This window comes from Nerophis ophidion, linkage group LG19, assembly GCF_033978795.1.
Source record: "Nerophis ophidion isolate RoL-2023_Sa linkage group LG19, RoL_Noph_v1.0, whole genome shotgun sequence".
In the NCBI taxonomy this organism is placed as follows: Eukaryota; Metazoa; Chordata; class Actinopteri; order Syngnathiformes; family Syngnathidae; genus Nerophis; species Nerophis ophidion.
The window spans coordinates 31,064,791-31,089,390 of record NC_084629.1 but is presented as its reverse complement, the minus strand read 5'-3'; the positions used below and the strand labels follow the sequence as shown (position 1 = coordinate 31,089,390).

Genomic DNA, 24,600 nt, shown 5'->3' with positions numbered 1-24,600 from the left:
TTGTGGATCAAACATGAAGGTTAAGTCTTGGACACATTGGGCAGCTCGAATCCCCTTCGTTTGATTGGTCGGTTCCCTAGTGCATACACAAAAGGCCTGATTCACTAAAAGTTTGCATAGTTTCGAAGTATGGATAGCGCACGCAAAGCTGATGTACTAAACTTCTGCACAGATAAATTTCTCTCAGCCAGTCTGTCTTCATAAATTTGCAGAATATATGCTACTGGGAGGAAAAGATGTAACTATAATTATTCAGCACGAGGAATGGGTACCGTTCACATTTGAACTGATACAGTACCAATTCTCGATACCTGGAAATCGATAATGGTACTCAAAGGTACCAGTTTTCGGTAATTTTGTGTTGTTAATAAATATTGTTTTAATATCATGACCTGGACTCTCACTATTATGTTAGATCCACTATGGACTGGACTCGCACAATATTATGCTAAATTGCACCGGTCGCCCAAGTGGGGGGGTCCCCACTTCTGCGGTCCCCTCCAAGGTTTCTCATTGTCATCCCATTGGGTTGAGTTTTTTTCTTGCCCTGATGTGGGATCTGAGCCGAGGATGTCGTTGTGGCTTGTGCAGCCCTTTGTGACACTCGTGATTTAGGGTTATATACTGTAAGTAAACATTGATTGATTGATCATAAAATCTAATTTTTTATTGCAACATTTTAAAATGAGCTGATTATGATAACTGCTGTCCAGTCTGTTTTTTTTAATTTTTTTTTTACATCATTTCTATGTCTCATTTGCAAGTATGACATTAACGGGGCTGTTTCCAACATTTACACTGATGTATAGAGGGCGCTAACTTTCCAATGTTGTTAGCTATTAATAGTGATTTGGATAGCTAGTGTTAGCTGTCATTGAATGTATATTCTATCATTACAACAACATGACGGCAAATTGTTCGTTGCTTCTCTTGTACTGTTTTTGTATGTGTGTACACGTTTGTAAATGTAACTTTACAAACTTAGTAATTGTGAAAAGTAGAGATCGTTTTAACTCAAATGTGTTCTGTTAAACACTATTTGTAACACAAACTAGCCGGTGGTGTTCTTGTCATATTTTTTGCTTTGAAAAATGTTACGTAAGTAATTTGCAAACAGCGTCTTTAAGTTGCAATTATTGCTGCTAATCCAAAAAATTAAATGACAGGAGTGTATATAGTTGATGGTATTTTTTTGTGTTTTGTTGCGCTGTAAAAAGTGTTAATACTGTAAGTATTGTGCTTATTACGCACAAGCTCTTTGATTGTACCGTACATCTTAGTTGTAGTTTTCATTAACGCATTGAAAGGTAGTAAAATCGCTATGTAAAATTGCTAATGCTAATCAGTAGCATGTCTATAGCAAAGCCAAAGGATATTACCAACAAGTTAGCACATTTTTAGAAAAAATGGAGCCTTACTTTACTCACGTTGGTGCATGTTTTGAGTCTGTTGCTCTGTGGGTATCGATATTTGCAACATTATCGAGTCTGCTCTCACTGCTGCTTGAGTGATCGCCAAGTGCAGAAGTGTAACGAACCGGCTGAGTTGGTAACTGGGCCTGACATCACGTGCAACCCAGATACTGTGACATGGCACTGTTGGATTTTATGTGAAACCGTAGAAATAGCGAGATTCTGTATCCATTTCCATTCTGCCTGTGTGATTAATCAAGGCTGATCACTGTTCTGTAAGCACTGTTGTTCGTCTTATTTTACAACGTCAGAAAAGTATGTGCAAACTGACACAGTTACACACATGGCTGTGAGAAAGGAGGGGCTTGTGCTGGAAAGACTGATTAAAACAAATTCCAATGATTCATTTTGGCATTGTTTTTTTTAATGAAATCTTTTTAAATACATTTCCTATATAAGAAAATATATATATGTTTTTCAGTATGTATTCTATTGCATTTGTGTTATTCCTTACGCATGAATGCGCTGTAGTGCTGTGATAGGACGGCATGGCGTAGTGGGTTGAGCGGCCGTGCCAGAAACCTGAGGGTTGCAGGTCCGCTTCCCACCTATTGACATCCAAATCGCTGCCGTTGTGTTCTTGGGCAGGACACTTCACCCTTGCCCCCGGTGCCGCTCACACTGGTGAATGAATGATGAATGAATGATTGGTGGTAGTCGGAGGGGCCGTAGGCGCAAACTGGCAGCCACGCTTCCGTCAGTCTACCCCAGGGCAGCTGTGGCTACATATGTAGCTTACCACCACCAGGTGTGAATGAATGATGAGTTCCCACTTCTCTGTGAGCGCTTTGAGTATCTAACAATAGAAAAGCACGATATAAATCTAATCCATTATTATTATTATTATTATTATTATAGAGCACCGCCCAGCGTCTGATAGGTAAAAAATAGTTTGTTGTCTATATATTGCGATTCTACAGTATATTGCAGAAAAAGTGTTGCATATTATAGATGTGTGCTTCTAGATCAACAACATAGCACAGTTGGAGAGCGTAATAACAAGAATGTGGAGGGAAATGAGTGTAATGCCAATTGTACAAACAAAACCCTCATTTAAACAATGCAGCCTGCACCACTTTTCAAGCACCCCCGCGACCCTGAACGGGACAAGCGTTAGAAAAATGGATGGATGTATGGAGTATTTTTTACAATTGTTTAAAAAAAACCTGTTTCATGACATTCTGACAATAAAATGTGTCAACATGTAAAGGTCTTTTTTTAAGTTAATCATGCAAACAAGTAATTAACTGCAAAATTCCAAAGTGTGATTAAATAATTGGAAAAATGTATTGTTTAATAGCGCAAACATATTAGTATTATCAAGTGATGGTGCATGTGCCCTTTTCCACTTCATGGAAGCTACTTGGCTTGTCTGTACTCGCTATTAAGACTTTTCCATTGGGAAAAGCAGGTCCTATGCTGTGATATTTCCACGTTTTGGGTGCCGATTGGTTGAGTAGTTTTGTCCCCATCACTTCATAGCAGCATTTGAGGATACACATGTAGAAACGACAAAATGCCCAGAGAGTAGAGCTAATCCAAGCATTTTCTGTGCTGTGCATAACATTTAATGGCTGCCTTGTTTTACAGTGGTGCTGATGGAGAATGGAGACGTCTACACGTTTGGTTATGGTCAACATGGCCAGCTTGGACATGGGGACGTTAACTCCAGGTGCCGCTGCAGTTGCTTTTGCAGACATACAGTAAACAAAAGCTGGACTATCAAGCTAAAAACTGTTTTTCCATGTAGGGGTTCTCCAACTCTGGTCCAAGCTCTTCCTGGTCCCAGTGTTCAAGTAACAGCAGGCAGCAACCACACAGTTGTTCTTCTTGTGGACGGACAGGTCTTCACCTTTGGTAGTTTCTCGGTGAGAATGAACAAGAAACCCCCTCCCCTCCAAACCCCCCCCCCCCAGACACTTGATGAACTGAAAAATTCATCTTTCAGAAAGGACAACTGGGCCGCCCCATCCTCGACATGCCGTACTGGAACGCCAAGCCGTCACCCATGCCCAACATCGGCGCCAAGTACGGAAGGAAGGCCACTTGGGTCGGCGCCAGCGGAGATCAGACGTTCTTGCGGATAGACGAGGCCCTCATCAACTCCCACGTGTTGTCTACCTCCGAGATCTTTGCGAGTAAACACATCATCGGGCTGGTGCCCTCCTCCGTGTCTGAGCCGCCTCCTTTCAAATGCTTACTCATCAACAAAATGGACGGAAGCTGCCGCACCTTTAATGACTCAGAGCAGGAGGACCTACAGGGATTTGGACTGTGTCTGGACCCTGTGTATGATGTTATATGGAGGTCAGTACCTTTATTTAACCCAGGGATGTCAAACATGCGGCCCGTGGGCCGGATCGGGCCCGCAAACAGGTTCAATCCGGCCCTCGAGATGAGTTTGCTAAGTGTAAAATTGAGCTACATTTTTAAATGAAATAAACTGCTGTTCTAAAAGTGTACATTGGATGTCACAATAGAAATTCTGTTAGGCAACCAAATAGTTTATATCGGGGCGAACAAGTATACCAAGCAAGAGGTACACAGTAAAGCAGGGCTGCGACTCGTCCTCTATGTAAAACAAACAGGAGTAAAATAAACAATTGGCAACCTGACTTAAAAAACTGCATGAGGCACTGCACCTGGATATAGTTGATACATAGAAGCGTTTTTATCTATGCCTAATTTTGTTTTTTTTCAATCATAGTTGGGCTGTGATTGAAAGCTTAATTGTTTTGTAGAAACACTGAGATTAAGTCTAATTTCATGGTGTTTTTGAAACTGCACCAATTTTTTCCTTCATATTTTTTTGACTAGCTTGAAGTTTTTTGTCAAGAGGATTATTTGTGATATGTACATTTTCAGAATGTCCTTGTTCTATTTTGGACCGAAGTAAAACAAAAAAAAAAAAGAATTGATTTTACCCGTCCGACCCACGTGTAAATAGATTTTCCTCATGCGGCCTCTGAGCTACAGTGAGTTTGACACCCCTGATTTAACCAGTATGCATTGGCAGTATTAAGCCAAGGAACAACCTAAGGCAGTTTGATACAGGCATCCCTAAGGTATCCTATGTACCTTTGTAGGTTCTTACCAGCTTCAAGAGAGATGTGGTGCTACAACGCGGTGATCGCCGACGCCAGGATGCCCTCCGTCACAGACTTGCAGGCTCGCTGCAGCATCCTCAGCCCGGAGCTGGCTTTGCCCGCGGGGTCGCACGCCACCACCACCCGCTCCCATGGCGCACTCCACATTCTAGGTAATGACGCACAAAAAAACTAGTCTGTCGCTTCTTCTGCTTAGGGCAAAGGTATGACGTCATTTCACTTGGTGCTTTGCTGCCGCGGACAGGTTGCTTGGACACACTGGCGGCCATGCAGGAGTTGAAGATGGGCGTGGCCAGCGGCGAGGAGGAGACGCAGTCGGTGATGAAGGTCTACTCCAAGGAGGACTACAGCGTGGTGAACCGTTTTGAGAGTAGGTCCTCTGTGATTTATTGCACTTTAGCGGTGACATATACCCGAGCACTCAGCAGAAATGCGGGATGTTGTAGGTCACGGTGGCGGTTGGGGCTACTCTGCGCACTCTGTGGAGGCCATCCGCTTTTGTGCTGACGCAGACATCTTGCTAGGCGGGCTGGGCCTGTTTGGGGGACGAGGAGAGTACACCGCTAAGATCAAGGTATGTAGCCTCCAATACTTCCCTCCCTCCTACTTTCATACACATCCTTTTAATCAAGGGTTGTTTTAACAGCTGTTTGAACTTGGTCCTGATGGTGGCGACCATGAGACCGATGGAGATCTGCTGGCCGAGACGGACGTACTGGCATACGACTGCGCTGCCAGGTTGAGTTGATTTAGGATGGATACTGTATTTTTTATTAAAAAAAAGAAATACAAAATGTCAAAGGCACACACAGCCCACAGAGTAGTCAAGACATCTGTAAAACTGACATTTATGGTGGAGCCTAAAAAAAGAGCCATTTCAGCAAATTTTAAACATTGTCTCCCGGCTGGCCTGGGAACGCCTCGGGATCCCCCGGGAAGAGCTAGACGAAGTGGCTGGGGAGAGGGAAGTCTGGGTTTCGCTGCTTAGGCTGTTGCCCCCGCGACCCGACCTCGGATAAGCGGAAGATGATGGATGGATGGATTGTGAATTTGAAAAAAAACAATTGATAAATAAATAAAATAAATGATTCCCATATGCCAGGGGTCGGCAACCTTTACCACTCAAAGAGCCATTTTGACCCGTTTCACAAAATAAAGAAGACAATGGGAGCAAAGAGCCATTTTGCCCCGTTTCACAAAATAAAGAAGACAATGGGAGCCGCAACCGTTCTCCTGAATATCTGCTGGTGGTCACCCAGATAACAATAATAAGGGCGTGCTATGAAGCCATTACCTTAAACGCCTTCAACAACATGTACAAACTGCTTGCCAGTCCAGCAGCATGTTGTATGTGATTTCCGCAGATACATGTACACGACTGCAAGGCATACTGGGTGATACAGGTTACACTGAAGGTTGTGATATAAACAACTTTAACACTCTTGCTAATATGCACCACACTGTGAACCCACACCAAACAAGAATGACAAACACATTTCGGGAGAACATCCTCACAGTAACACAACATAAACGCAACACAACAAATACTCAGACTCCTTTGCATCCATGACTCTTCCTGACTATATTATACACCCCACTAGCTAGGTGAAAATCTGAGAACGTTGACCCCAGGTGATGTCCGGGAGAGGCACCGAAATCCGGAATCCCCCCGTAACAGTCTGGTGGGTCGGCAATTATGCAGCTGAGCCGCATCAGAGTTGCTAAAGAGCCGCTTGCGGCTCCGTAGCCACGGGTTGCCAACCCCTGCCCTATGCCAGTGGTCCCCAACCACCGGGCTGGCCACGGCTCGATTGGCACCGGGCCGCAGAATAATTTCTTATGAATTTTTATTTTTATTTTTTATTTTTTTTATTAAATCAACGTAAAAAACACAAGATACACTTACAATTAGTGCACCAACCCAAAAAACCTCCCTTTTTCATGACAAAAACCTCCCTTTTTCATGACAAAAGAAAAATTATCAAGTGTTGACCGGTCCGCAGCTACAAAAAGGTTGGGACCACTGCCCTATGCAACATTTTTTGGTAATTTCCTGTTCATCCTCATCATACCCACTAATCATGACAACGTGGCCATGTGGAATAGAGCTAAAAATGTGGACATTTTTGTGGCGACTATTAAGAAAGACCATCTCTGTTTGTTGCCATGTTGGCATACGCCGTAGGCTAAAATGCTTAAAAATTTTTATTGCCCATCTGTCTCGCATACACGATTTTTAGGGGGGGGGTCTCGTTTTAGTCAGTCTCTCCAAGGTGTTTGTCAAAATATGAACCCCCAGTTTTGACCCAAAATAGCAGGTCGAATCCCAAATGGATGACTTCCTGTTTGTTTGCCAACATAGGTTTTAGGACATTTTGTTGGTAATTCTCCATGAAACTGGTAGCAGTAGCTAAATTAAAAAAAACTATAAAAAAGGGGCGCTACTGAGTGAGTTTTGAAAATTTTTGTTCAGGATTCCTGAAATATCAAGTTTTTCACAAGACCGAACAATACAAACAAATTTAAACATCAATTATAATTATTTTAATTTAATAATAAAATACACAAAATTTTGTACTAAAAAACACAATTGAAGTCCTTCACCCTTTGTTTTACTGCACTTAAGTAAACAAACTCTGAGCTACTTTGTAGCAAATGATGTAGAGTATTTGTGTCATATACAAGAAATATATTGTCATATTAAAGTCATATTGTGTTTTGATTGTTCTTGTTGTATTGTATAAAACCTTATGTTGTTGTTTATTTATTCGGATTTCAGGGAGAAATATGCCATGATGTTCGACGAGCCAGTGCTGCTGCAGTCGGGCTGGTGGTACGTGGCCTGGGCCCGGGTGTCTGGTCCCAGCAGTGATTGTGGATCCCATGGACAAGCCACCATCACCACTGACGACGGGTACGACACTCTCCGTGCAGCCAGTAAACCCCTGACTTAGTCCTCTTTTAGAAGTCCTCTAAACCACAGGTTTTTTTTCTTCTTTAGTGTGGTATTCCAGTTCAAAAGCTCCAAGAAATCCAACAACGGTACAGATGTCAATGCGGGTCAAATACCTCAGCTGCTTTACCGGCAAGTAACATCTCTAATGTGGTGTTTAAGGTGATTAAAGTTTTTTTTTTAATTTATGGACTTCATCCAACATTAGGCTTCCTTCCAACGACGGTAATGCATCCAAAGGGAAACAGCAGACCAGCGAGCCGGTCCATATCCTCAAGCGCTCGTTTGCTCGGACAGTTTCTGTGGTAACTGATGTCCCAGTTTTTGGGGTTTTATTTTTGGATACTGTCACTTGGTTTGACACTGCACTCAGCATGTAACACCTTCTTGTCGCTATAGGAGTGCTTTGAGTCCCTTCTCAGCATCCTCCACTGGAGCTGGACCACCTTGGTGTTGGGTGTGGAGGAGCTGCGAGGCTTGAAGGGTTTCCAGTACACCGCCACCCTGCTGGACCTGGAGAGGCTCCGTTTTGTGGGCACTTGCTGCCTCCGCCTGCTCAGGGTCTACATCTGTGAGATCTTCCCCATTGCTGGTAAGAGCATGTGTTGGATTACATTGGTCATAGAAAGCTACATCCCGACTCCTCATAAGTTGATGTTGGGTTTATTCTGGTGGCCAACCTGGACGTTTCGTATAATCTGTATGATCGTTCCTCACGCCAGTTATTAATGATAACCGATAGGGCTGTGAATCTTTGGGTGTCCTACGATTCGATTCAATATCGATTCTTGGGGTCACGATTCGATAATGCTGTATATCGATTTTTTTCGATTCGATTCGATTTGATTCTCGATTCAAAAACGATATTTTTCCGATTCAAAACAATTCTGTATTCATTCAATACATAGGATTTCAGCAGGATCTACCCCAGTCTGCTGACATGCTAGCAGAGTAGTAGATTTTTTTTTAAAAAGCTTTTATAATTGTAAAGGACAATGTTTTATCAACTGATTGCAATAATGTAAATTTGTTTTAACTATTTAATTAACCAAAAATAAGACTTATTTTATCTTTGTGAAAACATTGTACACAGTGTGTTGTCAAGCTTATGAGATGTGATGCAAGTGTAAGCCACTCTGACACTATTGTTCTTTTTTTATTATTTTTATAAATGTCCAATGATAATGTCAGTGAGGGATTTTTAATCACTGCTATGCTGAAATTGTAACTAATATTGATACTGTTGTTGATAATATTCATTTTATTTTCATTACTTTTGGTTTGTTCTGTGTCGTGTTTGTCTCGTCTCAATTGCTCTGTTTATTGCAGTTCTGAGTGTTGATGGGTCAGGTTTGGTTTTGGAATTGGATTGCATTGTTATGATATTGCTGTGTATTGGTTTGTTGGATTGATTAAAAAAAAAAAAAATTCAATTAAAAAAAACTAAAGATTTTTTTAAAAATGAGAATCGATTCTGAATCACACAACGTAAACGATTTGATTCGTATTCGAATCGATTTTTTCCCCACACCTCTAATAACCCCCATCTTCCGTAATTGTTCCTCTCGCTATTTAACCACCACCTTATGATTGTACACGCACAAGTGCCCAAACTGTATGTGTTGTTGTAATCAGTATGATCGTTCCGTATACCAGTTATTAATTATAACCGCCATCTTCCGTAATTGTTCCTCTCGCTAGTAAATCATCACTTTATGATTGTACATGCACTAGTACCCAAACTGTACGTGTTGTTATAATCAGTGTGATCGTTCCTCACGCCAGTTATTAATGATAACGGCCATCTTCCATAATTGTTACTCTCGCTAGTTAATCACCACCTTATGATTGTACACGCACGACTGCCCAAACTGTACGTGTTGTTATATTCAGTATGATTGTTCCGAACGCCAGTTATTAATGATAACCGCCATATTACATAGTTTTATCATACAATCAAAAGCACGAGTGCCCAACCTGGACGTGCCATATGATCAGTATGATTATGCCTCACACTAGTTATTAATGATAACTGCCACATTCAAATAATCATTCCTCTTGATAGGTATTTGCAATAATCACCATCTTACATAGCATGATTGCACATGCATGAGTGCCCAAACTGGACATGTCATTATTGTTCTTCACATAACTGCCACCTTGCATTATCGTTCTTCTCACTAGTTATTAGCTATAATCGCCACCTTACATAGCATGATTGCACATGCACTAGTGGTCAACCTGGACGTGTTGTATCATCAGTGTGCTTGTTCCTCATGCAAGGTATTAGTGATAACCGTCAACCTACATAAACGTTCCTCCAGATAGTTATTACCGATAACCGCCACCTTACATAGCATGGTTGCACATGTACAAGTTCCCAACCTAGATGTGTCGTATAAGCAGTATGATCATTCCTCAAGCCGATTGTCAATGATAACCGACACCTTGCATACTTGTTTTCTTCAGCTAGTTATAAACGATAACCACCACCGTACATAACATGATCGCACAGGTGCCCAACCTAGACGTGTCGTATAATTTGTAATCGTTCCTCATGCCAGTTATTAATGATAACCGGCGTCTTGCATAATTGTTCCTCTCACTAGTTATTAATTACTCCAGCATAATTGCACAGGCACACTAAAGAGTTCCCAACATTGACGTGTAATATAATCAGTATAGTTGTTTCTCATGGCAGTTATTGATAACTGCCACTTAGCAAGTTATTTATGATTACTGCCAACTTACATAGTGTAAACGCACTGCCACGCACACACACACAAGTGTCAGTAAGTATAATTTTTTCTTCATGCCAAATAATATGACATGCAATCCGCTTCCCAGCAAGCACCAAAGCCGTGGTGGACGAGTCCAGCAAGCTGGCCGAGTGCGTGGGCAAAACGCGCAGTCTCCTCAAGAAGATCCTGTCGGAGAGCATGGATAACTGCCTGACCAAGCTGGACAACGACCCGCAGGGCTACTTGTCCCAGCCTCTCACCCTGCTGGAGGCCGTGCTGCAGGAGTGCCACAACACCTTCACCGCCTGCTTCCACTCCTTCTACCCGACTCCAGCGCTGCAGTGGGCCTGCCTCTGCGACCTGCTCAACTGCCTGGATCAGGTTAGCCGCTAATTTGTAGTCTCCCTTTTTACGCGGCCCACAAAGAGAATTTCTCCTCGAGGAACAACAAAGTATATTGAATAGAAGTCGTAAGTTTAAGTATGCATACACCTGAGGAAGATAAAAGCAGCGCAATAAAAGCCTTTTGTCGTTTCCCAGGATATTGCAGAGGCCAACTTTCGCACGTCCAGCAGCCGTCTGCTGGCGGCTGTGATGTCGGCTCTGTGCAACACCTCTGTGAAGTTGACATCCATCCTGCCCATCGCGTACGACGGCGAGGTTCTACTTCGGTCACTGGTCAAGCAAGTCAGCACTGAGAATGACTCCGCCTTGGCTCACCGCTTCCCCCTGCTGGTGGCCCACATGGAGAAGCTAAGCCACGTAAGCTTTGTAAACATCCTTTACTTAACATGCAAAGGAAATGTTAAATGTGTCCTCATTGTTCTTCATCTATAGACCGAAGAGAACTTGATGGGAATGACAAGCTTCCGGGAGGTGCTGGAGAAGATGCTGGTGATTGTGGTGCTTCCAGTGAGGAAGAGTTTACGAAAAGAGGTGGAGCTCTTCTCGCCACACCTGGTGTCCAACACTTGTGGCTTGCTGGCCTCCATCGTCTCTGAGCTCACAGCCTCCGCCCTGGGCTCTGAGGTAGGCAACAGCAGACCACTGATTAATGCTTCACCTTTCAGAGTGTGATACCTTAAAGTGGAATGAATGTTTGTTGATACCTTTCAAAGAGCAGTAACAGGAAATGGGTAAGTGCATCCTCTACCATGTTCCAAAGTCAGGACTTGGTATCATAGTAGCAACTCTCAGCATCAGCATCTTCTCACCTCTTGTTAAAGAGACATGCAGAGTTTTTCACATTGAACCTCTTCTTCTGCCCCGCTTTACTGTGGTGTCCCCCAGGGATCTATTTTAGGCCCCATCCTGTTCGTTCTTTATCTCCTCCCTCTTGGAGAGATTTTTAAAAAACATGGAGTGTTTTATCACTTTTATGCAGATGACTGCCAAATTTATATGCCAATTTCAAAAAGCCACGGCCCCCTGACACCCCTTCTCAACTGTCTATGTGACGTCAAGGCTTAGTTAGCACAGAATTTTTTACTAATGAATGAGGGAAAAGCGGAAATTTCAGTTTTTGGTCCGGCCCTCACTGACTTTGGACCATTGCAAAATGATGTGCGTCCCAAAGTCCCCAGCCTTGGCGTCACTATAGACAGGGATTTTAAACTTGACAAACAAGTCAATGGCGTTTTAAAATCGTGTTTTTATCACCTTCGTCTTTTAGTAAAGGTTAAACTGTTTTTATCTTTTAACCTTTTTGAACAAGTCGTGCATGCTTTTATTTCAAGTCGCCTGGACTACTGCAATGCACTTTATGCTGGCATTAGCCAAAAAGATCTCTCCCGGTTGCAGTTAGTCCAGAACGCGGCAGCACGACTTTTAAGAGGGGCCAGGAAACGCCAGCATATAACCCCAATTCTTCAGAGTTTGATCTGGCTCCCTGTTCATTTTACAATTGATTTTAAAACATTGCTGTTTGTTTTTAAATCTTTACATGGACTGGCACCTCAGTGTATCTCGGACCTCATCCAAATTTACATTCCTGTGCGCGCTCTGAGGTCCGAGAGCCAGTTCCAGCTCGTGGTGCCCAAGACCAGACTTAAAACCAGGGGAGACAGGGCCTTCTCTGTGGTCGGCCCTAAACTCTGGAACACTCTGCCCCTCCATGTTCAAACTGCTTCCACAGTGGAGTGTTTTAAGTCTCGTCTTAAGACCAACTTTTATTCTTTGGCTTTTAACACTATGTGAGTTGTGTGGTCCTCTGTCCTCTGTTGTCCTCTGTGTTTTTTATACACTTTGATTTCTATTTTACTGTTTTAATTGATTTTACCCTTTAAAATTGTTTATAATCATATTTATTTTTATATTGTTTTTTAAATTGGTTTTATATTTATTTATTTTTTGTTTTTATTCAGTCATTGGTGGAGCATAATATTGTTTTTAATATGGCTGTGCAGCACTTTGGAAACGTTCTTGTTGTTAAAATGTGCTATATAAGTAAAGTGGATTGGATTGAATGAAAGGCCATCACTTGAAATTATGAGCCAGTATTACATAAGTAAAGTACCAATGATTGTCACACACACACACACACACTAAAACCTCCATAGCATCAGTTCCGGAGTCAAAATGTTGGAAAACAGTTACATGTATACATTAACTGGCATAAAAGTGTTAAACAATGTTAACTACTGTATACATCAATAAATAAACTCACCCTTTGACAACCACAGAAAGGTAGTATTAGCATTATTAAACATTTAAATGTAAAAAGAAATTAAAGGGACTGTGCAATTTACACAGATGCCTAAAGGGTGCTATCTTTCCAATGTATTTACACATTATATCTCGCCCTCTCACGGCTCACGGGACGTAATGACCTAACTACATACTTTACGCACTTAACACATGCACGCACATTAGCTTTGGGTGCTGCTAGCTTATGACAGCGATTTGAATCACGGGCATTAGCTGTGTGTACGTGTGGACGATCCAGGGTGAATAATCACCATAAACGCCAATCATTTTATTCAGGCCGGTACAATTTTTTATGACATAAACTTAGTAATTGTGAAAAAATGTATCAATCAATTGAAGTTTATTTATATAGCCCTTAATCATAAGTGTTGCACAAACCACAATGACATCCCCTGATCTAATACCCACATCCGGGCAAGGAAAATCTTAAAACCAAATGTGTGAAAAATCAGGAACATTGAGAAGGGGCCGCAGATGTGGGGACCCCCTGCCTGGGTGACCAGCTGCAATGGATGACAAGTGGGTACAGTTATTGCATTAATGATGATAATGTGAGACTCCAGTCCATTGGGTGCAAGCAGAGGGTTGTATCATCCATGTCATAGAGAAGTGGTTCACCTCGAGTCATGACTTACAACAGCTAGGGCCTCCTCCATAGAGAAATTTGTAAAATAAATGTTTTCTGTTCAATCAATTATGTTGTTATATTTTTTGCTTTAAAAAATGTAACTGTGAGCAAGTTGCAAAGTTGCCCTTTTAACCGTCAATTATCTTATAATGTAAAACTAAACCTTTTGCACTCACCTGTAATGCTGTCACAAACCGTGTATGCTTGGCATAGGGACGGCATGGCGCAGTGGGATAGTGGCCGTGCGCAACCCAAAGGTCTCTGGTTCAATCCCCACCTAGTACCAACCTCGTCACGGTTGTTGTGTCCTGAGCAAGACACTTCACCCTTGCTCCTGATGGGTGCTGATTAGCGCCTTGCATGGCAGCTCCCTCCATCAGTGTGTGAATGTGTGTGTCAATGGGTAAATGTGGAAGTAGTGTCAAAGCGCTTTGAGTACCTTGAAGGTAGAAAAGCGCTATACAAGTACAACCCATTTATCATAAGTTGCTTCACAGAAATATTTTGTAATTTGCTTTACCATCTTCTTTTGTCAGTATTTTGCCTTAGCTGGGTTGTTATGAGCAGCCAATACACAAATGTATAGAAACGCTTTTGTAGTTCGCCGTGAGTACAATTTCTGAGTCTATGGTTTTCAGCGCATTTTCATTGGTACCCTTCACAAAAACAAGAAAAATCCAATGGAATAGCTAAATATGTTTTTTGATGTATATATTTTTTTATATTTTATATTTTATACTTATTTGTTTGAGGCTCTCAGTGGAAGTGTGAAGACTAGTTGTTGATGATCAGTTAGTTTTAAATGGTTGATGAAGATATTTTTAACACTTTTTTTTATTTTTATTATTATTAGGTGGACGGCCTCAACTCGCTGCACTCGGTCAAGGCGTCCCCTAATCGTTTCACCAAGACGAGCCAGGGCCGCAGCTGGAACACGGGCAACGGTTCTCCGGACGCCATCTGCCTGACGGTGGACAAGCCTGGCGTGGTATTGGTCGGCGTGTGCGTGTACGGGGGCGGCGGAATCCACGAGTATGAGCTGGAGGTGCTCGCTGACGACGTAAGAGGCGGCGGATTTTCAGGTCGACATTTTGTCTGTCACTCCTGTCAAGTGTTTCTGCGTTCTTTCACCCAGGCACAGACGGAGCACCCTGGGGACTCGGGACATTCTCACAGGTGGACATCTCTGGAGCTGGTGAAGGGGACTTACAGCACTGATGACTCTCCTAGTGATATTTCTGAGATTCGCCTGGACAAGGCCGTGCCTCTCAAGGTACGTGCAAGCGTTATTCCAAGGATTTTTTTTTCAAGTAAATTAGGGCTGCGCTTATCAAATAAAGATACCTCGTATGCACTCGGATACGGTTCGCTTAGTGTTCACACTGGTATATTTGTCATGGGACAGTAAAGATCAAAAGTATTATGTAAGGAATTGATTGGACAGATTTTGAGATACAAATACAGTGGTACCTCTTAGGGTTTTCGAATGAATCTCGATTTTTATTTGTAACGAATCTTAATCGATTAAAAAAAAAACTAAAATAATTGTTTTATTATTATTTTTATTTGTCCTGTCCAGGCAGTTAGACAAATAATATTCTTAATGGAGATGCCAATATCTACTGTACAGATTTACAGAGGAAAGAGAAGTGTTGCATACTTCTCTTTCTGCCTTGTTTGTATTTGACTTTATTAAATGTTTGGGAAAAACTTTATTTAACAAAACCAGTTTCCTTTTAAGTATTAAAAGCATATATCAAAGCTGTTTGTATATTTTATGGAGGAATGTAGTTAATCACAGAACTGGGACCCAATCTTATTAAAAAAGTGGTGATTGTGAATCGATTCTGAATGCAATCATTACCCCCAAGAATCGAATCGAATCGTGAGATGCCCAAAGATTCACAACCCCAGTACCTCTGGATACCAGTGCCTCAGTTTACAACTTGGTTCAGATACGAGCTGTCTCTCTGGAAACTGTTACGCCTTAGGTTACATGCAAAAATTCAGGTTACATATTAGCTTAGGCCTAGATATGGACATACATAAGTTTGTTTTTCCAACCATGGGAATGAGGAGAGTGAGTGTGAAGGACAGTGCTAAAAAGAAGAAGCGGATGACATTCATTAAATTAAATAAATGATAAATGGGTTGTACTTGTATAGCGCTTTTCTACCTTCAAGGTACTCAAAGCGCTTTGACACTACTTCCACATTTACCCATTCACACACACATTCACATGCAAAGCGCTAACAAGCACCCATCAGGAGCAAGGGTGAAGTGTCTTGCTCAGGACACAACGGGCGTGACGAGGTTGGTACTAGGTGGGGATTGAACCAGGGACCCTCGGGTTGCGCACGGCCACTCTCCCACAGCTCCACGCCGATTTAAATTAAAGAAAGAAATCATCAAAAAATGTCTAGCCAACTTGGTGAAGCAGTTGGAGCGTATCGCTGCTAGTCGGCACCACACTGAAGCAGAATGAGTCAATAACACCAGCCAAGGATATTAAAATAATATCAAACAGCGGATAAGTATCTATGAATATATGTAGAAGCTGCTGATAGTGTGTTTGACGGAAAGACAGCCCGAAAGAGAGAAGTACATGCTGTACATTATTGAATTACTTAATAAAATTTCTGCAGTTGTTAGTAGTAAAATCTATTGTATTGATTTTTTAACAATATCTCCAATGTTAGAGTTTATTTTTATATTTTAAAAGGCATTGAAATTATGCTGTTTAGTGGTGGGGCCAATCAACAATTTAATTGATTTTAATTATTTTCAATGGATGCTGCTTCAAGTTTTTTAAGGTACAAAGTACAAACTGTTTCGTACCACAATTTAACTACCACTTAATTCCAAATCACAATTTAGCTGGACTTAATATGTAGTTTTTATCTCCTATATTCTCAAATGGTAAATGGAAGCATCTAAAATGTACTATTAGGGAGCACCTTTTCTCACACACACACACACACACACACGCACACACACACACACACACACACACACACACACACACACACACACACACACACACACACACACACACAGAGAAAGATAGCATAGAAAGACAACACTTCCAAAGCATTTTCTCTCACATATTTGTAATTTCATTTCATTACAGCACTAATCTCTGTTTTTGTTGCGTTTGCCGTTCACATTTGAGCTCAAGTGAACCGATCTGCATCAATGTCATTATTCGTTGAATTATTCGTGATCACTTGTGACTATAAAGCGTTTTGGCCCGCCTTTTTTGGGCACCACAGGGCTAAGATGATCGCATTATCGACTAAACGAACTGTACTAAATTTTAAGCAAACAAAACATGGCAAGTGTGACCCATTGTTTAATATAACTAGGGTTTGATTATATAAGTTGCTAATTACATCCAATAGTCTAATTGTCACCAATTATTGAAAATGTAAACAATGTGTTTCTTAATTGATTTGACCATGGTCAGTGTCTTTCTGATCATGTGGCCTCTCCCTCAGATGGTTTTGACTCTAAAACACTGCATGAGTGAACACCAAGTACCACCTCAGAAAACACTTGGCTCTCCAAGTACCACCACAATGATCAACATTAAAATACAGTAGTGTTTTAGGCTTAAGTATTCATTAAAAAAAGGTAGAAGTTTTATTTAAAAAGTATATTTATGTTTTTGGCCACTGTAACATTACACACATTTGATACAGTAACACTGTGTTTAAATATAGGAAAATAAAACACTGTACTTTAATCAAGTGATTATTTGGCGTACCGCTAGATAGAGCCTTTGTACCACCAGTAGTACACGTACCACAGTTTGAGAATCACTGACTTAGATCATTTATTGTGTTGTAGGAAGGGGTGAAGTATGCTGTCCGCTTGCGTAATTACGGCAGCCGCACCGCAAACGGAGATGGCGGCATGACCACGGTCCAGTGCTCCGACGGCGTGTCCTTTACCTTCAGCACCTGCAGCTTGAGCAGCAATGGCACCAACCAGACACGGGGGCAAATCCCTCAGATTCTCTACTACAGGTACAGTTCGCTCTAAGGCACTTTTTGACTCAGAGGTTGCATTGGGCTAAAAAAACATGGCCGGGGGCCCAAAGTCAACTGCATGCAAAGTAACCATATGTATGTATGTATTTATGTATGTATGAATATATATACATATATATATATATATATATATATATATATATATATATACACACACAAACCCCGTTTCCATATGAGTTGGGAAATTGTGTTAGATGTAAATATAAACGGAATACAAGGATTTGCAACCATATTCAATTGAATGCACTACAAAGACAAGATATTTGATGTTCAAACTCATAAACTTTTTTTTTTTTTTTGCAAATAATAATTAACTTAGAATTTCATGTCTGCAACACGTGCCAAAGTAGTTGGGAAAGGGCATGTTCACCACTGTGTTACATCACCTTTTCTTTTAACAACACTCAAACGTTTGGGAACTGAGTAAATAATTGTTGAAGCTTTGAAAGTGGAATTCTTTACCATTCTTGCTTGATGTAAGTTGTTCAACTGTCCGGGGTCTTGTTGTCGTATTTTACGCTTCATAATGCGCCCCACATTTTTGACGGGAGACATGTCTGGACTGCAGGCGGGCCAGGAAAGTACCCGCACTCTTTTACTACAAAGACACGCTGTCGTAACACGTTGCTTGGCATTGTTTTGCTGAAATAAACAGGGGTGTCAATGATAACGTTGCTTGGATGACAACATATGTTGCTCCAAAACCTGTATGGATCATTCAGCATTAATGGTGCCTTCACAGATGTGTAAGTTACCCATGCCTTGGGCACTAATACACCCCCATACCATCACAGATGCTGGCTTTTGAACTTTGCGCCTATGACATTCCGGATGGTTATTTTCCTCTTTATTCTGGAGGACACCACGTCCACAGTTTCCAAATATAATTTGAAATGTGGACTCATCAGACGACAGAACACTTTTCCACTTTGCTTTAGTCCATATTAGATGGGCTCGGGCCCAGCGAAGCCGGCGGCGTTCCTGGGTGTTGTTAATAAATGGCTTTCGCATTGCACAGTAGAGTTTTAACTTGCACTTACAGATGTAGCGACCAACTGTAGTTACTGACAGTGGTTTTATGAAGTGTTCCTGAGCCCTTGTGGTGATATCCTTTACACACTGATGTTGGTTTTTGATGCAGTACCGCCTGAGGTTGAAAATTCCGTAATATCATCGCTTACATGCAGTGATTTCTCCAGATTCTCTGAACCTTTTGATGATTTTATGGACCGTAGATGGTAAAATCACTAAATTCCTTGCAATAGCTCGTTGAGAAATGTTGTTCTAAAACTGTTTGACAATTTGCTTACAAATTGGTGACCCTCGCCCCATCTTTGTTTGTGAATTACTTAGCATTTCATGGAAGCTGCTTTTATACCCAATCATGGCACCCACCTGTTCCCAATTAGCCTGCACACCTGTGGGATGTTCCAAATAAGCGTTTGATTAGCATTCCTCAACTTTATCATTATTTATTGCCACCTTTCCTAACTTCTTTGCCACTTGTTGCTGGCATCAAATTCTAAAGCAAATGATTATTTGCACACAAAAAAAAATGTTTATCAGTTGTAACATCATATATGTTGTCCTTGTAGCATATTCAACTAAATATGGGTTGAAAATGATTTGCAAATCATTGTATTCCGTTTATATTTACATCTAACACAATTTCCCAACTCATATGGAAACGGGGTTTGTAAATGAAAATCCACATCATGGTCACAGACCTGAGTTTCTCACATTGTCTACAAGATGGTGGTGACGTGCCTAACGTCAGATTCCTGTGTATTTATATATAATATGAAAACATCTCGTTGGTCAGGTTATTTATTGAAATTAATTTTGTGCTGTTATGTCGTGGGTCTAATTGAAGATGCTGGTGAGCCGCATTTGGCTCACAGGTTGGGGTTACACTCCAGCTCTAATCTTTGCAGTGTTTGGTTTACCTCTGATGTTTGCATCCTCGCTTCAGGAGCGAGTACGACGGGGATCTCCAGTCGCAGCTGCTGAGTAAAGCCAACGAAGAAGACAAAAACTGTAGCCGAGCACTGTCTGTTGTCAGCGCTGTGGTCAGAGCGGCTAAAGACTTGCTTCACAGGGCTTTTGCTGTTGATGGTAAGCGGGGTCATCGGACACCTCTTTTGGAAATCCTCTAGAATAGATTTTCTTCTTCCTTATCTAGTTTGTTGTTCTCAGCTGTATTGATTTCCGTTGTCTCTTTAGTGGATGACATCCCTGAGCTGCTGAGCTCCTCCAGTCTCTTCTCCATGCTCCTTCCTCTAATTCTGGCCTACATCGGACCCGTAGCAGCATCTGTACCAAAGGTTAGAGGCCAACCCGCAGGACTTTATTGTCGCTTTATTTTATCGTATGTTTTTAACCGCTCCTCCCACACGCCCAGGCTGCTGTCGAGGTCTTTGGGTTGGTCCAAGAGCTGCTCCCCGCCGTCTCTGCCCTCAACCAAAAGTACGCCCCGCCCATGTTCAACCCCAACCAATCGACAGACAGCACCACCGGCAACCAGCTGGAACAGGGCTTGTCGGCTTGCACCACCTCCAACCATTACTCGGTGATCGAGAGCGACCACCCTTACAAGCAAGCTGGGGTCACGCAATACAGGGTAATGGAACAGCTTTTGGTGCATTCAGTTCAACTGGGACATTTTAAAACTAGAAAAGGAGCGCTGAGTACAGCAAATCCATGTCCCGACTTCACAGTGGTGCAGTAATCTGACATCACAACAAAAGCGGCCGACTTAATAAACAACAATTATTGGCAGATATAACAAGTTAACACCATTTTATTTTATTTGTTATGTACATACTATCATTCGTGTGGTACTTATTGGGCTAAATCTGGGTTCTCAGGTTCTAAATTTTGTGCCATCCCATGTGTGCTGGTATGACAATAAAGCTCCTTGAATGCTTGAATCAATTTTACAATGGAATTGGTGTCTACTGTTAGTATATCATCTCAGCTAGAAATTATTTGTTAAAATCTATAATAACAAATTACAGCCGTTGTCGTGTTTTTTGTTTTTGTTTACCTTTGTATGTTCCAAAATGGGATATTTCCCTGCATCCCCTGAATGCACATATCTCTAGTTTGACTCTTGGCTTTCACCAGGTCTCCTTCCCTGACTGCGTGCGCTGGACCAGCATCGAGTTCGATCTGCAGTGTGGCACAGCTCAGCCGGAGGACGTCCTGCGCCTCCTCATCCCCAGCCGCACCCTCCACCTGTCCTGCATGGGGGGCAAACCTCTGGTCCACGACACCATCAACACTTGGACCGAACTCAGGAAGTTCTCAGGCACCACGGGCTGGCCCACCACAGTTCTTGTGTTGCCGGGTAAGGCGAAGCTTGACCTCGCATCGCTGTAATGCCTTCTGGAGCATCCACTTTATGTTTTATTTTGGGGGCATTTTCATTTCTCTACAGGAAATGAAGTTCTGTTTTCGCTGGAAACCGCTTCGGATTATGTGAAAGATGAGAAGGCGTGCTTCTACGGCTTTAAGTGTGTGGCTGTGGGTTATGAATTCAACCCAGCTCCTGATGAGGTACGGCTGCCCATCTCTATTTGTCTGTTTTAAGCGCAGAATAAAAGCTGAAAGTCACGTTACCTGTCTGATGAATCACTCTTTGACATTGCAGGGTATCATCCAGCTGGAGAAGGAGCTGGCGTACTTGGGCAGTGTGTGTGCCGCAGCGCTGATGAAGAAAGACCTGGCACTCCCTATAGGTATAATAGTAATAGTGCTAGTGATGAAATAATGCTTCTTTTAAATGATTGTTGTCACTTCAGGCAATGAATTGGAGGAGGACCTAGAGATCTTAGAAGAGGCCTCCCTTCAGGTGAGCTACTTAAATTGAATTCATAGTTCCCTTCATTGGTGCCTTTCTTATTGATTGATTTGTCCTTGTTTAGGTGTGTAAAGCCCATGCAGGGATCTTGGGCAAGGGTCTGGCCTTGTCCCACCCTCCCATCATCCTAGAGGCCCTGGAAGGGAACTTACCCCTGCACCTCCAAACCAACGAGCACTCGTTCCTGGAGGACTTCATCACATGTGTACAGACCTCGAGTGGAGGACGCCTAGCAAGGTCCTGCATTTTCATTTTCAGTGTTATTTTCTGTGGATCTCTTAAAGTCCCTTTTCACTGTTTGGTACTTGCTTGGCTCTATTTGCTATTGATTCGTTTCCCCTGAAAAGTAAGGAACTACAAGTCGAGGACTATTTCTAGCACTCAAACAGATTTGTTATTGTATTAATTCATTAAACACAGCTAGAAATTACATGAAATAAACGCAACGCTCCGTTTTGTTACTGCCCCTAGTGTCCTCTTGGATCAAATTTAAAGACATGCTAACATTAGTTTTCCCTGATGTCGTGTCTTATTTCTGGACGCTGCAGTACTCTTTACTCCACAGTCTCCACTTTTCCGCAGTGCTCTGCTTTCTCGTTGCTCTCCATCTACTCTTGGATAAGATTTGAGGACAATTAACTTTAGATAACCCTGTTGCTGTGCCCTATCCCCTGGACACTGCAGAGTTAGGATTAGGGTTAGGATCAAGGTAACCCTAACCCTGTGCTCCATAGTCTCAACTTTGCCGCTTTTCTTGTAGCCCTCAGTCTCCTCTTGGATATATTTTAAGGTACACCTTCTAAAATCAGCTCACCTCATTGGTGTGCCATCGTTCTGGACACTGCAGTATATACTGAACAGATTTAAACTTAACCACTTTTTTCGCTGCCCTTTGTCTCCTCTTGGATATAATTTAGGTACACCTGCTAAAATGAGCTCACCTTGTTGCTCTGCCATAGTTCTAACACTGTAGTATTGTTCTCCTGTGACTCCACTTTGCCATTTTTATCGCTGCCCGTAGTCTCCTCTTGGATATTATTTAAGGACACTTGCTAAAATTAAGTCACCCCTGTTGCTGTGCCATAGTTTTAGACACTTTAATATTATACTCCACAAATTTCACTTTGATGCAATTGTCACTGCCCTCAGTTTCTTCTTGGATATATTCTAAGGTACACCTTCTAAAATTAGCTCACCTCATTGGTGTGCCATCGTTCTGGACACTGCAGTATTATACTGAACAGATTTAAACTTAACCACTTTTTTCGCTGCCCTTTGTCTCCTCTTGGATATAATTTAGGTACACCTGCTAAAATGAGCTCACCTTGTTGCTCTGCCATAGTTCTAACACTGTAGTATTGTTCTCCTGTGACTCCACTTTGCCATTTTTATCGCTGCCCGTAGTCTCCTCTTGGATATTATTTAAGGACACTTGCTAAAATTAAGTCACCCCTGTTGCTGTGCCATAGTTTTAGACACTTTAATATTATACTCCACAAATTTCACTTTGATGCAATTGTCACTGCCCTCAGTTTCTTCTTGGATATATTCTAAGGTACACCTTCTAAAATTAGCTCACCTCATTGGTGTGCCATCGTTCTGGACACTGCAGTCTTATACTGAACAGACTCAAACTTAACCACTTTTTTTGCTGCCCTTTGTCTCCTCTTGGATATAATTTAGGTACTCCTGCTAAAATGAGCTCACCTTGTTGCTCTGCCATAAGTTTTAACACTGTAGTATTGTTCTCCAATGACTCTACTTTGCCACATTTATCGCTGCCCTTAATCTCCTCTTCGATATAATTCAAGGACACCTGCTAAAATTAAGTCATCCTGTTGCAGTTCCATAGTTTTAGACACTTTAATATTATACTCCACAAATTTCACTTTGATGCATTTCTCACTGCTTCCAGTCTCTTCTTGGATATATTCTAAGGTACACCTTCTAAAATTAGCTCACCTCATTGGTGTGCCATCGTTCTGGACACTGCAGTCTTATACTGAACAGACTCAAACTTAACCACTTTTTTCGCTGTCCTTTGTCTCCTCTTCTATATCATTTAGGTACAGTTGCTAAAATGAGCTCACCTTGTTGCTCTGCCATAGTTTTAACACTGTAGTATTGTTCTCCTATGAGTTCACGTTGCCATTTTTATCGCTGCTCTTAGTCTCCTCTTGGATGTAATTTAAGGACACCTGCTAAAATTAAGTCACCCTGTTGCTGTGCCATAGTTTTAGAAACTTTAATATTATACTCCACAAATTTCACTTTATTGCAATTCTCACTGCCCTCAGTCTCTTCTTGGATATATTCTAAGGTACACCTTCTAAAATTAGCTCACCTCATTGGTGTGCCATCGTTCTGGACACTGCAGTCTTATACTGAACAGACTCAAACTTAAACACTTTATTCGCTGCCCTTTGTCTCCTCTTCGATATAATTTAGGTACAGTTGCTAAAATGAGCTCACCTTGTTGCTCTGCCAAAGTTCTAACACTGTAGTATTGTTCTCCTGTGACTCAACTTTGCCATTTTTATCGCTGCCCGTACTCTCCACTTGGATATAATTTAAGGACACCTGCTAAAATTAAGTCACCCTGTTGCTGTGCCATAGTTTTAGACATTTTAATATTGTACTGTACCAAATGTCACTTTGCTGCATTTCTCACTGCCCTCAGTTTCTTCTTGGATATATTCTAAGGTACACCTTCTAAAATTAGCTCACCTCATTGGTGTGCCATCGTTCTGGACACTGCAGTCTTATACTGAACAGACTCAAACACTTTATTCGCTGCCCTTTGTCTCCTCTTTGATATAATTTAGGTACAGTTGCTAAAATGAGCTCACCTTGTTGCTCTGCCATAGTTTTAACACTGTAGTATTGTTCTCCTATGACTCCACGTTGCTATTTTTATCGCTGCCCTTTGTCTCCTCTTTGATATAATTTAGGTACAGTTGCTAAAATGAGCTCACCTTGTTGCTCTGCCATAGTTTTAACACTGTAGTATTGTTCTCCTATGACTCCACGTTGCCATTTTTATCGCTGCCCTTAGTCTCCTCTTGGATGTAATTTAAGG

The 24,600-nt window shown here is 41.8% G+C and overlaps 1 protein-coding gene across 17 annotated transcripts in view; it reads left to right on the top strand.

Annotated features, from left to right (window-relative positions):
- The window catches only part of mycbp2 (MYC binding protein 2), a 158,912-nt gene that overhangs the window by 61,601 nt on the left and 72,711 nt on the right, over positions 1–24,600 (top strand). For all 17 annotated transcript variants that reach the window (XM_061879800.1, XM_061879795.1, XM_061879798.1 and 14 more), the window contains 25 exons: positions 3,063–3,144; positions 3,223–3,340; positions 3,421–3,779; positions 4,559–4,731; positions 4,824–4,949; positions 5,026–5,153; positions 5,226–5,317; positions 7,359–7,493; positions 7,581–7,664; positions 7,741–7,837; positions 7,932–8,124; positions 10,380–10,654; positions 10,814–11,035; positions 11,111–11,302; positions 14,461–14,667; positions 14,743–14,880; positions 17,457–17,635; positions 19,632–19,774; positions 19,883–19,983; positions 20,061–20,279; positions 20,786–21,008; positions 21,099–21,217; positions 21,312–21,399; positions 21,463–21,512; positions 21,586–21,758. In XM_061879800.1, coding sequence (XP_061735784.1) covers positions 3,063–3,144; positions 3,223–3,340; positions 3,421–3,779; positions 4,559–4,731; positions 4,824–4,949; positions 5,026–5,153; positions 5,226–5,317; positions 7,359–7,493; positions 7,581–7,664; positions 7,741–7,837; positions 7,932–8,124; positions 10,380–10,654; positions 10,814–11,035; positions 11,111–11,302; positions 14,461–14,667; positions 14,743–14,880; positions 17,457–17,635; positions 19,632–19,774; positions 19,883–19,983; positions 20,061–20,279; positions 20,786–21,008; positions 21,099–21,217; positions 21,312–21,399; positions 21,463–21,512; positions 21,586–21,758 — 3,916 coding nt within the window. The remainder of the gene's footprint in view (positions 1–3,062; positions 3,145–3,222; positions 3,341–3,420; positions 3,780–4,558; positions 4,732–4,823; positions 4,950–5,025; positions 5,154–5,225; positions 5,318–7,358; positions 7,494–7,580; positions 7,665–7,740; positions 7,838–7,931; positions 8,125–10,379; positions 10,655–10,813; positions 11,036–11,110; positions 11,303–14,460; positions 14,668–14,742; positions 14,881–17,456; positions 17,636–19,631; positions 19,775–19,882; positions 19,984–20,060; positions 20,280–20,785; positions 21,009–21,098; positions 21,218–21,311; positions 21,400–21,462; positions 21,513–21,585; positions 21,759–24,600) is intronic.